We start from the raw sequence: 14,900 nt of genomic DNA, 5'->3' as shown, positions 1-14,900 counted from the left end.
CCTCTGGAGAGATGTTGTCCCTTGCCATCTGGATAGCTTCCCACAACTCCCTGATATTTGTAGAAGTAGGATCTTTGTTGCAAATGGACCTCTCCACCATGTCCCATAAATGGTCGATTGGGTTCATGTTAGGCGAAAGTGGTGGCCACACCTTGGGAGCTATGACTCGGTGCATTATCCTGCCGGAATATTCCATTGTTGTGAGGGTATATGAAGTCCATGAATGGCTGCAAATGGTCATCAAGCAATGAAACGTTGCAGTTACCGGTAAGTGATGTGTTCAGGCCTACCAGCAAACCCAACCCATGCCACGTGAACACACGCCACACCATTATGGAACCACCACTAGCCTGCACGGTGCCTTGTTGTAAACTGTGGACCATGTCCTCATGGGGTTTACGCCACACTTGAACCCTACCATCAGTCCGAAACAACTGGAACTGTGACTAATCGGACCAACCCACATCTTGCCAGTCCTCCAGGGTCCAATTAGAGACATCACAAGCTCAGATGAGGAGCTGTGTCTGGTGTCATAGTGCTAACAGGAGCAGTCTGAACGGTCTTCTGCTCCCATATCCCATGTAAGCTGCACCAACCTGATGGATATGCATCTGGTACCTCCTGCATTGAATGTGGATGTGATTTGAGCCAATGTCGCTTGTCTGTTACCACGGATAATTCTGAGCAGATGCCGCTGGTGCACATCACACAGGGTACAATAAAGTCAGACATCAACATGATTTGTTTGCTAAACAGATCCAGTTTTTTTTTTTATATTTTAACTGTTTATATTTAATGACTATTAGAATATAAAATCCTTAAAGTAATAATAATAAAAAATATTTATTATAACATCTTTATTTGAAGCATTGGTTCACAAGAATATAAACAATGTATATTCATTCATTTACTGACATCTTAAAAATAGTAAAGATCAAATACAAGAATATTTTGGACAAAACCTACTAAGACAATTATGCTAATCAAATAATAAACACTGTTTTGTTATGTCCATACAGCAGAAGAGCAAGTCAAATACATAAATTGTAAATCAGGCAGGCGTGAGCGGGAAAGTCCCATGTACAGTGGCTCGGTCAAGGGAGTAATATCGGGTCATCCTGTAGAAGTATCTGGGTTTCAAACCATAGTGTTGAATGAAAACATTTGCTGATTTGGACCTTAATATTAGGAGACAGGATTTTAAATGAAACTTTCCCAAATATCAAACAATTGTTTCACGTTTTTCTTTTTGAAGTGAAGCTTTCACCCATTCCATATGAAAAATATAGAACAATTTTGCCCTGAATAAAGACTAAAAATAAAATTTTATATATACACATTAAAATATTTTATCAACATTCAAAATGACACTTCCAGAGACAAATGTTCAAAATATGTTAGTATTACTATTAGTGAGCCAGTGGTCATCTATAGCTCTGTTTCCCTTATTTTCTATTCTCCTCCTCATACTTGTATCCTCCTTTTCCCATGGTCATGTCTATAACTGCTGTGCCGTCTACTCTCCCCTTTCCTGTGCCCCATCTACTCCCTCATCTCCTGTGCCCTGTCTACTCCCTCATCTCCTGTGCCCTGTCTACTCCTCCTGTGTCATGTCTACGCTCGCCTCTCCTGTTCCATGTCTACTCCTTCTCCATGTCTACTCTTCCCATTCCTGTGCCATGTCTACTCCCCCCACTCCTGTGCCATGTCTACTCCCCCCACTCCTGTGCCATGTCTACTCTCTTCTCTGTTCCATGTCTTCTCTCCCCTCCCCTGAATAAGTGAAAGGGGGGCTCTGGTGTAATGGTTGTAACCCTACTGAGATATTTAGGTGTGTGTGTGTGTGGGGGGGAGTGCTCCAAAAATTCTTGCACAGGGTGCTAGTTGACCTGGAGCCGGCCCTGTCTGCACAAGATACCACAAAGTTGTTTACGGCCACGTTCTACACACCTAGGTTATCTTACCTTGCCTACTGCAGCATCCTTTTGTCTGGTCTGCCATTGACCAGACAAAATCCTTACAAACCAATTGTGAATGCTGCTAAAGGACTCATTTACACTCATTCACTGCCTCTCTTTGTTAATCTGTTCGAGTTTGTTCTATCTCCTTACTGAGGGCTCTGACATTCCTCTTAAGCTATTATCTAAAGCCTAAATGGGATGACAACCTTGGTCCATTAGTCCTGTCACCACCTCTTCTACAGCACGATTTAAGCAAATCCATCTTTTTCTCCTGCATATGGTCCATCACACCCCACTGGTGCTGAGTAGATTTTGGCCTGGAACCTTGTCGAATTTCCCCAAGTGATTCTCTCCCCGGGGTTCTTTTTAGTATCTGTTGTAGGCTTGGCTGGCTATCAGTTCTTTCTGGGGGCAGGTTACAAGCTGTATTTCCAAAATGGGTGGTAAACTCTCCTTGCCCTCAACCCATTATATGTATTTTTGGATTGGGCTTAAAGGTGTGGTCCCTCAACTGACTAGCCAATATATCCTAAATGACTTGACATTTGCCAAAGTATACATTGCTTATACATGGGTGGTCTTCTAGGGGCCTCCCCTTTACTGAGTGGTGTTAGCTGATTAATTAAGTGGCTAGTCATAAAAGGTTTATGTACATAAAACTAATTGTATCCATAAGTATGATTGCATCTGAGGTCCTTGAAACACTTCCCTTTATGGTATGGGTATTGAGGATGCAACTTCTGCAGAGGGTTTGGTGTCCGGTGAGGCAGAGGTTTGACACTTCAGATCATATGCATCTTTTGTTTTCCCTAAGTGTTTTGGCACAGTGGACAGATTATTATATTGCTCATGACTCGTGTACAGTTATGTTTGTTTCTTTTTGAATGTGTTACCTCTTCTTTTGAATATTTGATTGTTCTATTACTGTATACGGATGCGTCGTATTATATACCCAAATCTGTACTTCAAGTTAACTCTTTTTCTGATGAAAAAAGTTCTGATCATCTTTCTCTATTTCATTTGGTGAGTTTTGTGTGTGGGAATATGTTTTGTGTTTCTTTTGTATGTCTTACAAAAAACGTTAATAAAAATATACCTGATTTATTAATATTAATACCCTTCCAGCCACAGTCTGTTCGGCTTCGCAAACAGTCTAATGTCTTTCCCCACTTATCAACTTGAAAAAGGTCACAGGAGTGACCGAAACGCGTAGTTGCGCCCTATAACCGAATGCCTACTGATCCAGACACTCCGGGACAAGAAGCGATGGCGGTGCTATTGATTTGAACACCTGCCTGACTAATCGCTAGAGATGTGAGCCGGCTCACCTGGAGAGGTACTTTACAGCCCTTGCCGAATCTGCACATTTATCCACGGCAGGCTCTCTGCAAATGGGGGAATTGGCCGCTGACGTACATCCCCCTATGGAGTGACTGGACATTATCAGCAGCTAACGAACGGTTGCTATTAGCCGCTTACTATTACTAGGTACACTGGAGGTAATTGTCAGCTCTTGCCGGCCGCCCAACGCTGAAAAGTGATTCCCAGCGTATAAGTGTGATGACTGTATTCAGAGTTTCAGATTTTAGGAAGAGCACCTGAATTTGTTTATAACAACATTGACTCTCGGTAAGTGCTAAAGCAAAAGGAAAAAGCACAATTAATCACAACATAATATAAGCTATTGCGAAGCTATTGTGGAATCAGGATTGTGGACACTGCATATTTTATACGAACAATACTGCAGGAATTGATGCCAAGTTACAATGCTGCATGTTAAAGATGATTGTTGCATATCGGTTTGCATTTAGTAATTGTCCACCGCATAGAATCTAATCAGTTTGATCTATCTTTAATTTAATTTGTTTTATGGGATTTGTATACTGTATGTAAATAAATGTTTTTTTATGACCGATCTTTATATATGACTAATTATTACACCAGCGCAGAATTGTGTTTATTTTCTATTTCTTTCCCCACTTATACCCTATATAAAAGAGAATAAAGCAAGCCAAATGACTTGCATTGCTTTTGCAAGTAGACTAACCTTGTACATATATATTTAAAATAAACAGCATTTTATGAAGCATTTAGTTTTATTGCTTTATAAAAATCTAGAACCATACAATATATATTGAATACATTTTAGTGCACATAAAAATGATTTCTATAACCATCTTATAAAATGTAGTATGCAGAAAATATATTTCATAAAGCATAAATGATCCTCATTATAGCTCTGTCATCAAATAAGAGCTTACAAAAAAAATGAAACACAGCTTTAAATGAAATAGCATATATTAATATTACCAACCATATAAACGGAACAGAAAAATTACGGCAATAATCTGTTACAAATAAATGATTCCCAATAACAGATGACAGAAGCATCGCCACATAAAATGATATTAACAGTGTGTACATATTTTGACTAGCGACACCCACACATTACCACCCACTCCTGGCAGACAAGAGTCCAGGGGAGGGGGAGATGTTTACCAGCTGCTAGTTCTTAGAGGAAAAGTAACCTCTCCCCATGTGACAGCAAAGTCAGGGTGGGTATTTGAGACCCAGGTGATACAATTTGGTGGCATATTGACATCTATAGCACAATGCTATGGACAACCACAATGCTCACTGGTACTAAAGCTAATCCTGTCAATGGTAGTTGGAGGGGTCTAGTATAGCACACTTACTAATTGAAAGAAGCACTGCTGAATGGGTTCTCTGAAACGAACAAACCTTTTTAACAAAGGAAGCTTTAGTGTTGATAGAAAATTGAGCTAGTACTGGACAAACACGTAACCATTCATTTGTTCTGCCCAACTACCAAATGAGCGCATCTGTGCCCAATTTAGCATGGCATGTGGACGAGGCTCAGATGACAGGAGGCCTCGTACCGTGTAGCCATAATTTCCATCATATCAGAATAGTAGTGTGTTCTCATCAGGCTTACAGTTAGGTCAGATTGGTTGAAAACAATGAAGCTGTGCAGCAACTCTTATGGTGCATACACACGGTCAGATTTCCCTGGTCGATTTGAACGATAATAATATCGATACATCGTTATCGTTCAAATCAACCAGTTTCTGGCCCCCTCAAATGACCAAACGATGGTCGTTGCACGGGCACAGATGGTCTATATAAACCATGGCCCGTGCATGCAGGCCAACCTGGTCGATATCGACCGTGTTAGCCTGTTTACTATAGGGCGGGTCGTTACGTCGTTTGAGGGTTGGTGTATGTTGCTGGATGTTCGATATCGAACATCCAGCACATGCAGGTCGATCAGACAATGATATCTGATCGTTGTCTGATCGTCCCTGTGTGTACGGACCATTAGCGTGTGGCCAGTAAAGTGTCAACTAGCCACAGTTTATGTAGGTGGCAAATATTGTCAAGAAAATACACAAGTCATATTAAATGAATGAGCATTTGCATGTCCCAATGAATATGTAATACACAACGTAAAAGCCATTATGTGTAAGATATAGGAACGCATTGTATGGAGGATAATTTGATAATTGGTGTTTTGTGTAAATAGATTCTATTTTGTTTCTCCCACAATATGAATGAGATTCTAGTGCCAGAGACACTCTGGGGCTGACACCCAGTTACCGGATTTACTATCTTATGCTAATGTGGGAATCCATATGTCTAATGCAAGCGGTTTGTGCTTCTGCAACCAGTAACCTGTGCCGCCCATTGGTTTTACACCAGTCGCCACAACTGTCATCATTAGTGTCGGCACCTGCACCACCCCAGCCCCATGCTAGGTGCAGGAGATCTGTACCCTTCTCCATACGCACAGAGCTTTTGATACAAGCCCATTACCTCCTATGACAGTCCCAGGGTGTTTCCGTGCGCTCGCATTGTTGCAGCCCTGAAACGCCCAATTGTACAGAAAGACAGGGTTCCCTTTGACTCAGAGATACGCAAACATGCATATATTTGTGCCCATGCACTGAGATCCGTCCAAATCAAAATCAGCCCTTTATAAAAAAAAAAATTTCTGCAAACTAGTCTACATTTAGAATATTCGCAAGAGATGCCAGAAAAGCATATAGGAATCATGAAAGGAATACATGTACATCAGGGTAATTACACCGCATTGTAACGGACACAGTCACACACGGAGAAACTGTAGCAGCTCAACATACATCCAAAGGAAATGACATGTACCAGCTCCTCCCACAGGAAGTAGTTTACTTGCCGATTACTCTGGTCTGCAAGTAAGAAAGTCCAGAGTTGCGATCACAGCTACCATGATGTATTCGTTCAGGCCAGAGGGAATCATGACACTTGCAATACTAGTGGCAGAGCTACAGGTTGGCAGCAAGCTGCTGCAGGACGCAAGGGTCCCCTGAAATGCCACAACTTGCTGTGCTGTGTGGGCACTATAGTCAATCAATAAATGCTTCTTATACTTATTCAACTTCAGGGTGTGAATCATTGTACTACTGTGGTGAACACAACAGCAGCATTCGTGAAAAGCGGGTTCTTTAATCATCCTACAAAGAAATATATATAGATCAGAGAAGCGACAACAAAAACATTAATTCAATACAGTCTTAGCACCAATACACAAAGTACCAGTGTGGGTTCTATCATCAGCAATGCTGCAGGGCTTTCCAGGATGGGGTTTCCTTGCAATCTGAAGCAACATAATTAAATATAAATGACGTTTAAAAACTACCCATGTTAATGATTACGAGGCCCTGGTATTCCCACCCCCTTATAAAATAACTTAGCAGGGCTCTTAGTGTTCATTCTAGCACCCTGCACCTGTTAAAACCTGTGCAGTTCCTCTTTCCTGCCTGGGGTGTCACTCTCAGCTCTGGTGCTTCTAGCACACAAACTGCTGTATATCAGTAGATTGCTGCATCAGCTGAGTTTGCTAGAAGCACCAGAGCAGAGAGCGACTCCCAGGCCGGAAAGAGGAACTACATGGGTTGTGACAGGTGCAGGGTGCTAGAATGAAGACTAGCTCTCTATAATGACTGTAAGCGAGGGAACTAGGGGATCATGTCTGTTTGTAGGACATTATTACCGAACAGCAATTATTTACCTATCTCTTCTTTATCACTTTTGGAAGTTTTAAAATAACTGGACCTTGGCATATTATGTAGTATATATTTCAACATATACATCAGTGGCTCTCTAGCTCAACCCAGGTCGTGTTTTGGTCTGTGGAAGCAGGTGGAATAATTACGGACCTGCAAAATAGGTTAACTCACATGTTAGTGATTAAAGAAGTCCAGAAAACATGACCTGTTGGTGGTACTTAAGGATTGGCACACACGGGGCTCAATCCAATTACCCGTGATTAACTCGCGGGTGTGAGTAAGTGCGGCTAGGAGTACCGCCGGATACATGGATTTTTGTTTGCAGCCCCATCCACTAATCTGGGGCGAGAAAGGGACGTGTGTCACAATGGAAACAGCCCAGAAAAGAAAATCAGATCAGTAACGGGTAAGTGACAATAGGGGAGGGAGCAATGGGAGTTAGGTATGGGGAAGATAATGGGTATACTTGAGGGAAGTTAATAAGTATAAGCAGGTACGGTATGAGTGGGCTAAATTATTAGGGTTAATGGGTTAATGTTGTAATAGAGTTTATTAATATGAGGAGTTAATGCTGTTACTGGGCTTTAGGTGACATTTTATTTTATTAGACTGAGTGAGATAATGAGGGTGTTAATGAATATTGACAAAATTAATTGATGATGCAGGGATTACCAAAATTAATTAATAGGATGAGGCCCTATTGTTTAATTTTGCCATTGACCTCTTGGACTGCTGCAAATCTCAATTCACTTTCAAAGAATAATGATCAGCACGAAAGAAATGAAAATCTCTGCTTTTGCCGACGAGGTACCGATGTCCTTCTATACGTTTCTAATCCCTCGACCTCCCTGGACCTGATTTTCGGCTCCTCCGTAAATAAATCTACAGCACTTTGGTTGGGATGTTCTAGTTCTACTGGGCAAAAGCTTTACCTGTCTCCTGTACATTGGATAATTTCACATATTTAGGCGTACAAATTCCTCGTAACCCTCATTGTTTATATACCCTCAATTTTACCCCTCCTATCAAAGCCCTGTTAGTAGAGTTGGTGGCCTGTAGACATCTCCCACTGTCGTACCTGGGGAGATGTAATCTAATTAAAATGATTTCCTTCCCTAGACTTTTATACTAAAGCTGGCCACACACTAGACCAACTTACATCCAACCAGCTAACTTGTTGATTGGTTGGAATGAAAATCTGGTAAGGAATGAAAGCAAATGACAATCAGCAATTTGCTCCCAAACGCCGGAAAATGAACAAAAACTGTTGTTTGAACAAATTGTTTAGATCAAACATTTAACAAACTTGTCTGACGACCATTTTCATCTGTTTTCTGGCATTTAGGAGCAATTTGCTGATCATCAGTTACTCCCATACCTTACCAGATTTTCATTCCAACCAATCAACAAGTTGGCTGGTTGGATGTAAGTTGGTCTAGTGTGTGGCCAGCTTTAATCCAATCATTGCTTTTTATTGGACCCCACAAAGATATTCAGCACATTCCTGTCTTAGGAGGGGGAATCTCACCAGCTTCCTACATTTACATGATCAGCAAATTCTGACACCTGCAAAATAATGGTCTACTGTGGAATGCAAGAAAGCTTTGGAATTTGCTTAGACACCATCTTGGGTTCAACACCCACAAGTCCTTATTCCTTCCGTTTCTTACTAATTCTGACTTTCATGCTGGGCAGGCATCTTACACCTTTAGAATGTAGCAGATAAGAGGCATTTCTTCTATAGGTGATTTGGTGAACGACTCCTCGAAGCAGTAGCAAAATTTGGTGTCTTGGAGGCTCATCCACTGGCGTACCTTCAGGCCCAACATTACGCAGGCTCCACGGCCTGAGCCTTCTCAGAGGCGGACTGGGAAAATCCCTTAGATACTATACTATAACGCCCTCATCTAATCAGGAAAGCAATCTCGGTATATTACAGCCACCTTAGAGACCAGTTAGATTATTATTTGTCTTCTCGGGGCTGTCACGCTGGCTTTCTGATTTCCCACATTTGTAGCTAGAGGATTTACTTAGAGCTCATCAACGAGCCCATAAATTACTGCCTTCTATGTATATTGAAATGTCTCTGAATATTTTACATAGAACATATCTGTCACCTCATAGAAGTTTTCTGATTGGACAATTAATTATGCATGATTGCTATAGATGTGCGAGTCCGATAGCTTATATACACCATTGTCTTTGACAATGTCCATTGATTTGGAGCTTTTGGTTACAGATATGCAGTAGCTTCCTTAGTTACTTATCTACCACTCACACCTGAATGGGCCGTTCTGGGATTATCCCATTTTATCCTCGTCTATCTCCTGGGGGTAGACGGCTATTGATGGCAGTGGGCGCAGCAGCTCGTAAGGACATCCTTCAAACTTGGAATCAATCAGCTGCTCCAACCCTATCAATTTTAAAAGCTAAATTATTTTACCCCTTCGAATGCACTGTGTAGAGGTCACTCTTGCTAAAGAATCCAAAACTGAATAATTTTTTGACATGTGGGAGAGTTATAGAAACGCCTTGTCTCCAGACAGAGGGCCTGATTCAGACCCGTCGATGGTGGTCCAGAGCGCATGCGCACGATGGAGCTGGCTTCGTCATGCGCATGCGCGAGACCCGGATAGCGACGGGCAATCCGTCGCTCCGGGTCTCGCACCAAAGGGGGTGTGCTGTCGATGTTGAGTGACAGCATGCCCCCTTTGGTGTGCGGGCCGGGGGGGTGGCTGCCCAGACGGAGGCGTTTCCATTAGAACACCTACCGTCTGGGGGCAGCCCCACTGACATCACAAGTGATGTCAGTGGGAGAGTTTCGGCTCTGTTTGAGTCGAAAGTTCTCTGGGGCTTGCGGCCACGAGACCATACCACAAGGGTCTCGTCGCAAGCCCGATGGTCGCAGCAATGCGAGCGAGGCCGCTCCATAAAAAAAAAAAAAAAGACGCCCTAATTCAGAACGAGCGCTCTGTCAGAGCGTCCGGCTCTGAATCAGGGCCTGAGTTCAAATCTACAAAAGTTTACGTTCTACCACTTGGTACCTGGGTCGTGAGGAGTCTGGCGATCCTACTATTTTGTTTTATAGCGGAGATATGGATTTTGTGTCACGGTGTTGGAGACTCCCTGACGGGTGTGTGGACGGGAGGACGAGAGATGGAACTTACTTTTGTTTTTTCTTTATATTTGAATATTGAGATTAGACATGCTTCGACTCTTCATTGCAGCCGCACAATGTTTAGCCAGAAGTTTGTTTTTAATTAATGTCAACAAGTGTTTCCACTGTGACATCTGATCGCTTATGTCGAGGTTATTCTGACTGTATTGTTTTGTTTGAACATTGTATTCTGATCTTGTAACTTGACGATGTCTATCTTATTTGTACATGGGATGCTTCAATAAAAAATAGGATGAGGGAGTTACTGACTTAATGAATGGGGTTGTTATTGTGATGCTGAAATAGTTAATGATTTTTGAGTAGGGTTAATTAGTGAAGAGGATATAATTTGAGTGGAGGTGAAAAAATGCTCTGTATTGTGACCTGGCCACAAAAATGATCTCTGAATTGTATGTTGGTCGCAAAAGTTCTCTCTGTATTGTATGGCCGTCACTGGGATGCTGCGAGTACTGTATGGTCGTCCCCCTGATGCTCTGTTTACTTTATGGCGCTCACTGAGCTATGGCTGTGCTTTAGACTGTTTGAGTAGTGTGTATGAGTGTGGGAGTATTAATGTAATGTCAGGGGAAAATATTGATGAGGTCCTTTAGACGGCAAGCTCTCATGAGTAGGGCTCTTTTCCCTGATGTGCTTTTTCCTTTTCTCACTTATACCGGCCATCTCTCCCCACTGTCTGCAACGGCACCAAACCCTTGGGTTCTGACGCCCTGTGGCATATTTGAGTACTACGACTGCTGATGCAGAAATGTTTATAAACCATGTCCATGTCCTGCAATGCTCTGTAACTCACTTTTTTTGTATTGTGCAAACTGTTTATGTACTTTGTAAGGCGCTGCGGACCCCTTATGGTGCCACATAAATAAAGAATAATAATAATAATTTCTGTATATGTTGATATTTTAATTTCAAAACATTGGGGCCACCTATTTTTCCAACTTCGCTACCCCTTTACTTTAACACTACCTCTCTAGTTAGTGCTGCCTGGTTTCTTTTGGTCTTTCACTGAAGATCTACTATATAGGGTCCAGTAATTCAAAATGTGTAAAAAGTTATTAGCAGATATTTTATATAAGGCAGCTTGATATTACTATATACCAACTCTTTAACTGGCATACAGCAAAGAATTTTCCTGGGCATACTGGATGCAAATGTAAATATTTAGAGTATCACCTAACCTAACACTTTCTGTGCTTAATCTGTGACTAGAACATGGTTATGTATAGTATGTGTGTAGGATACAGGTTTAGGTTATACCACTGTGTAGGCTATTTAAGGAGATTTGACTGCTACCTCTTTGCCAGTTCTGTATCATATTTACGATCCTTTCTAGACCTAACAAAGCCTCCACTTATAAAATACGCCACGCCCTGATAATCTCACACATACCTTGCCATTCAGCAACACCCCCAAACTACTGTATTGTGAGAGGATCATCAGACCTTAGTAAGACTGTTTGCAAAACTTACTATTTAGGATACTAGAGGCCATCTAACAGTCTAACCAAACACCAGCATAGAAACTAGGTAAAGTGACATAAGAATAAAGAATCCTGAAGATAGAATTATAGCCCAAAATTAAAAAATGTTTCCAATAATTGTGGCATTAGAAATAATTTTAGATGATTAATGGAAGAAAACTTGATGGCCATACCCATTCATCATCCTCGGCTCCATCGCCTTGGCCCCGGGGCTCACTAGCAGGTACATTGCTGTGAGATTTATTGGCCATTATGTTGTCTGTCCAGGAAGCTCCAGTCTGAGCATCTCCAGCAAAATTACATTTGGTCACTGTTCCACTCTCAAGTTTTGCTAACGAAACTAGAGGAGACAAAAGACGCGACTTGGAGAGGAGTGATGGTAAAACATTGGAACTAAATCTTAGTGCCTCTGGGGAAGACAAGTTTACAGGTGTATAGTGTGCCCATTCCAGGGGCGTTTCTAGAGAGGAGGGGGCCCGTGTGCAGTCTCCGACACGGGTCTCCTCCTCTCCGCCCGGCAGCGCACTGAGCTGTGCGCGGCCAGCGCCAGAGTTACAGACTCTGGGCACTAGAGTGTGCCCAGAGTCTATAATGAATGCACAGGTCACCGGGAAAATGGCCGCGGTGGCCATTTTCCCTGTACAGTGCATGCGCAAACGATGGGAAAATGGCCGCCGCGGCCATTTTCCAGTCGTTTAACAGCGCAGGCCCCCGCACCAACGTGGGACTCCGAAAGGTAAGTAATATTATGGGTGCAGGGTGTACGGTGCGGTGCCCCCTTGGACCCAGGGGCCCGTGTTCCCCGCACACCCTGCACCCATTTTAGATACGCCCCTGGCCCATTCACTGGGAGTCACAATGAGTCCATATACAAGTATCAATATGATGTCAATAACATTCTCATAGTGCTATTAATTTGTCACTAAAGCACTTTCTCACCAAGTAATAAAATGATGGGTGTTCAAGAGCTTCCCCTACACTGCAATTGCAGCCCCCCTTGGAATCAACAAAAGCTGAAGCTCTTTGTTGCCAGGAGCAGATACACAGCAAATAGCTGGCAATACAGTGCATTGTACATTTACTAGTCAATGGGCGAGGCTGTTCTTTGAAAACATTATAGTGTCTGTAGTTTTCCATTGAGCTTCTTTCATTTTGACCATAGTGAATGACATTTATGAAGGCCTTGTTTCCTCTAATGCAACTATTGTCAGTCAAATACATCCTACAATACAGAAAATAAGCAGCTTACATAAAAATGGTCCATCTCCCAAGGTCTTAACACGTAACTGTTCACCCAACTCCAGTTCTGTTTTCTCCATCTCCGTTTCTGGTAACCAAAATGCCACAGTATCTTTGGGGATAAACCTCTCGCTGATTCTCATTAAATCCTTCTTATTGACTAGATTCTTCAGCTCCTCTGTTGACAGTCTGTCTGTCTCCCCTTTGGCTTCTACCTCTGGTAAAGACAATACTGTTATTGTTATGATACAAAAATTCCTTTTTATACGAAAGAGATCTGCAATACAATGGTTCCTTATAGATAGCAAGTGATTGGTCCATGTTCTACCGAATTCAGTGCTTCAAATGTCATGGTAGACGATATACCGGCAGCAACGGGTCCGGTGGGGATGCCGGCATCGGTAAGCGCATACACATTTGCCTATGGCGGCAACGACGAACGAAGGCGGGAAGGGTGCCATGCTGCATTTCGGCAGCATGGCATCGTTAACGATATCCCCAGATGTGGCTGCATGTACAGCCGACTGGGGATATCGTTAACGACACGCGGGAGCGCACATCGTTCGCCGTTGAAGGCATACACACTGGCCGAAATATCGTTGAACGATATCATTATCGTCCATATCATTCATAAATATTGCCTAATGTGTACGCAGACTTTCCTGCTCATAATAAACTAGACACTGAATTACACATTTGGTGGCACTATGCTCAGTGATGCCATTTATAAAGACAGATGATGAAATCACAAAGTATCAAAAAGTAACGTGTGCTATGAGACGTCTCCACTGCTGCAGTATACAGTATATGTACCCAAGGTAGATAGTCCCACAACAGCCAGCACTGCAGCTACAGGAAGTTTTATTCCAGACATGTCATTTTATTGCTTTACCACATACAGGCCTTCATTCAGAGGCGGCCGTACGGTCTACGACCGCACGGCCGCCTCGATGTTTGTCAAGTGCGCATGCGCACAAGGGTGCCGGCTCCTTCGTGCGCATGCGTGAGACCCGCTACGACCGACAGCGCCGGTCGTAGCGGGTCTCTTTCCAAAGGGGGCGAGCTGTCGATGTTGATTGACAACTCGCCCCGTTTGGAAGGCGTGCCGGGGGGGCGGCAGCCCAAACGGAGGCGTTCCCATGGGAACGCCTGCCGTTCGGGGGAGGCCCCACTGACATCACTAGTTATGTCAGTGGAGAGCTTCCGGCTCAGACAGGGCCAGAAGCTCTCCGGGGCTTACGACAAGTGAGACCCTACCCTAGGGTCTCGTCGTAAGCCCCGATGGTCGCGATGGTCTATGACCATCGCGACCATCACCCTAGCGGTCGTTAGAGCTGTGGGTGTAAACCCACAGCCTAACGACCGAAACAGACGCGGCCGTTCAGGATGCAAGCGGTCGCCCAGTTTCTGAGCGACCGCTTGCATCCTCCGACCGCCTCTGAATGAGGCCCACAGTCCCTACAGAACTATGGGGCTCACAATATTAGTACTAATGCTAAAATCTCCTTACCCAATTCATACACAATAAAGTACATCACTCAGCTGTATTATCCATAATTAATATAGTCACATTACCATATAAACAGAAATATGACTTAATTAACACTTTTATTTTATCTTCAAGTTGAAAACAATACATACATCTATTACTTACCTCTTTAAAAGATCTAAACGGAAAAATCATTAATGTTGTATGTGAAGAGATCGCACCATCAACTTTACTATAGTATTAGCATAATTGGGAGGGATTATGCAATCAGCCAATCAGAAGCAGCCACGATCATGGTTATCATCATAACTTCACATTTTACCCCAAGTGATTCACCTCCAAACAGGTGCATATGCGTCTTTCTTTGGTCAGCATGGGACACATTTTACTACACTGTACTTAAACAATCCCTCTAAGCATGATACCATTCTCCTTAGTGCAAAGACGTGCAAGTGCAAAATGCAACTCATTAGGCACGAGGGCAGATTTG

General features: G+C 42.9%; 1 protein-coding gene across 1 annotated transcript in view; it reads right to left on the bottom strand.

The window, feature by feature from the left end:
• Positions 1 to 892: 892 nt before the first annotated feature.
• ARPIN (actin related protein 2/3 complex inhibitor) overlaps positions 893 to 14,900 on the bottom strand; it is a 31,343-nt gene continuing 17,335 nt past the window's right edge. Inside the window, exons 4-6 of the mRNA XM_088472937.1 lie at positions 12,932 to 13,138; positions 11,856 to 12,022; positions 893 to 6,472 (exon numbers count right to left, since the gene is read on the bottom strand). Coding sequence (XP_088329063.1) covers positions 6,464 to 6,472; positions 11,856 to 12,022; positions 12,932 to 13,138 — 383 coding nt within the window. The 3' untranslated portion in view covers positions 893 to 6,463. The remainder of the gene's footprint in view (positions 6,473 to 11,855; positions 12,023 to 12,931; positions 13,139 to 14,900) is intronic.

Source organism: Taudactylus pleione, unplaced genomic scaffold, assembly GCF_031769625.1.
Source record: "Taudactylus pleione unplaced genomic scaffold, aTauple2 ptg000129l, whole genome shotgun sequence".
Classification (NCBI taxonomy): Eukaryota; Metazoa; Chordata; class Amphibia; order Anura; family Myobatrachidae; genus Taudactylus; species Taudactylus pleione.
This window is presented reverse-complemented; position numbering and strand designations above follow the sequence as displayed.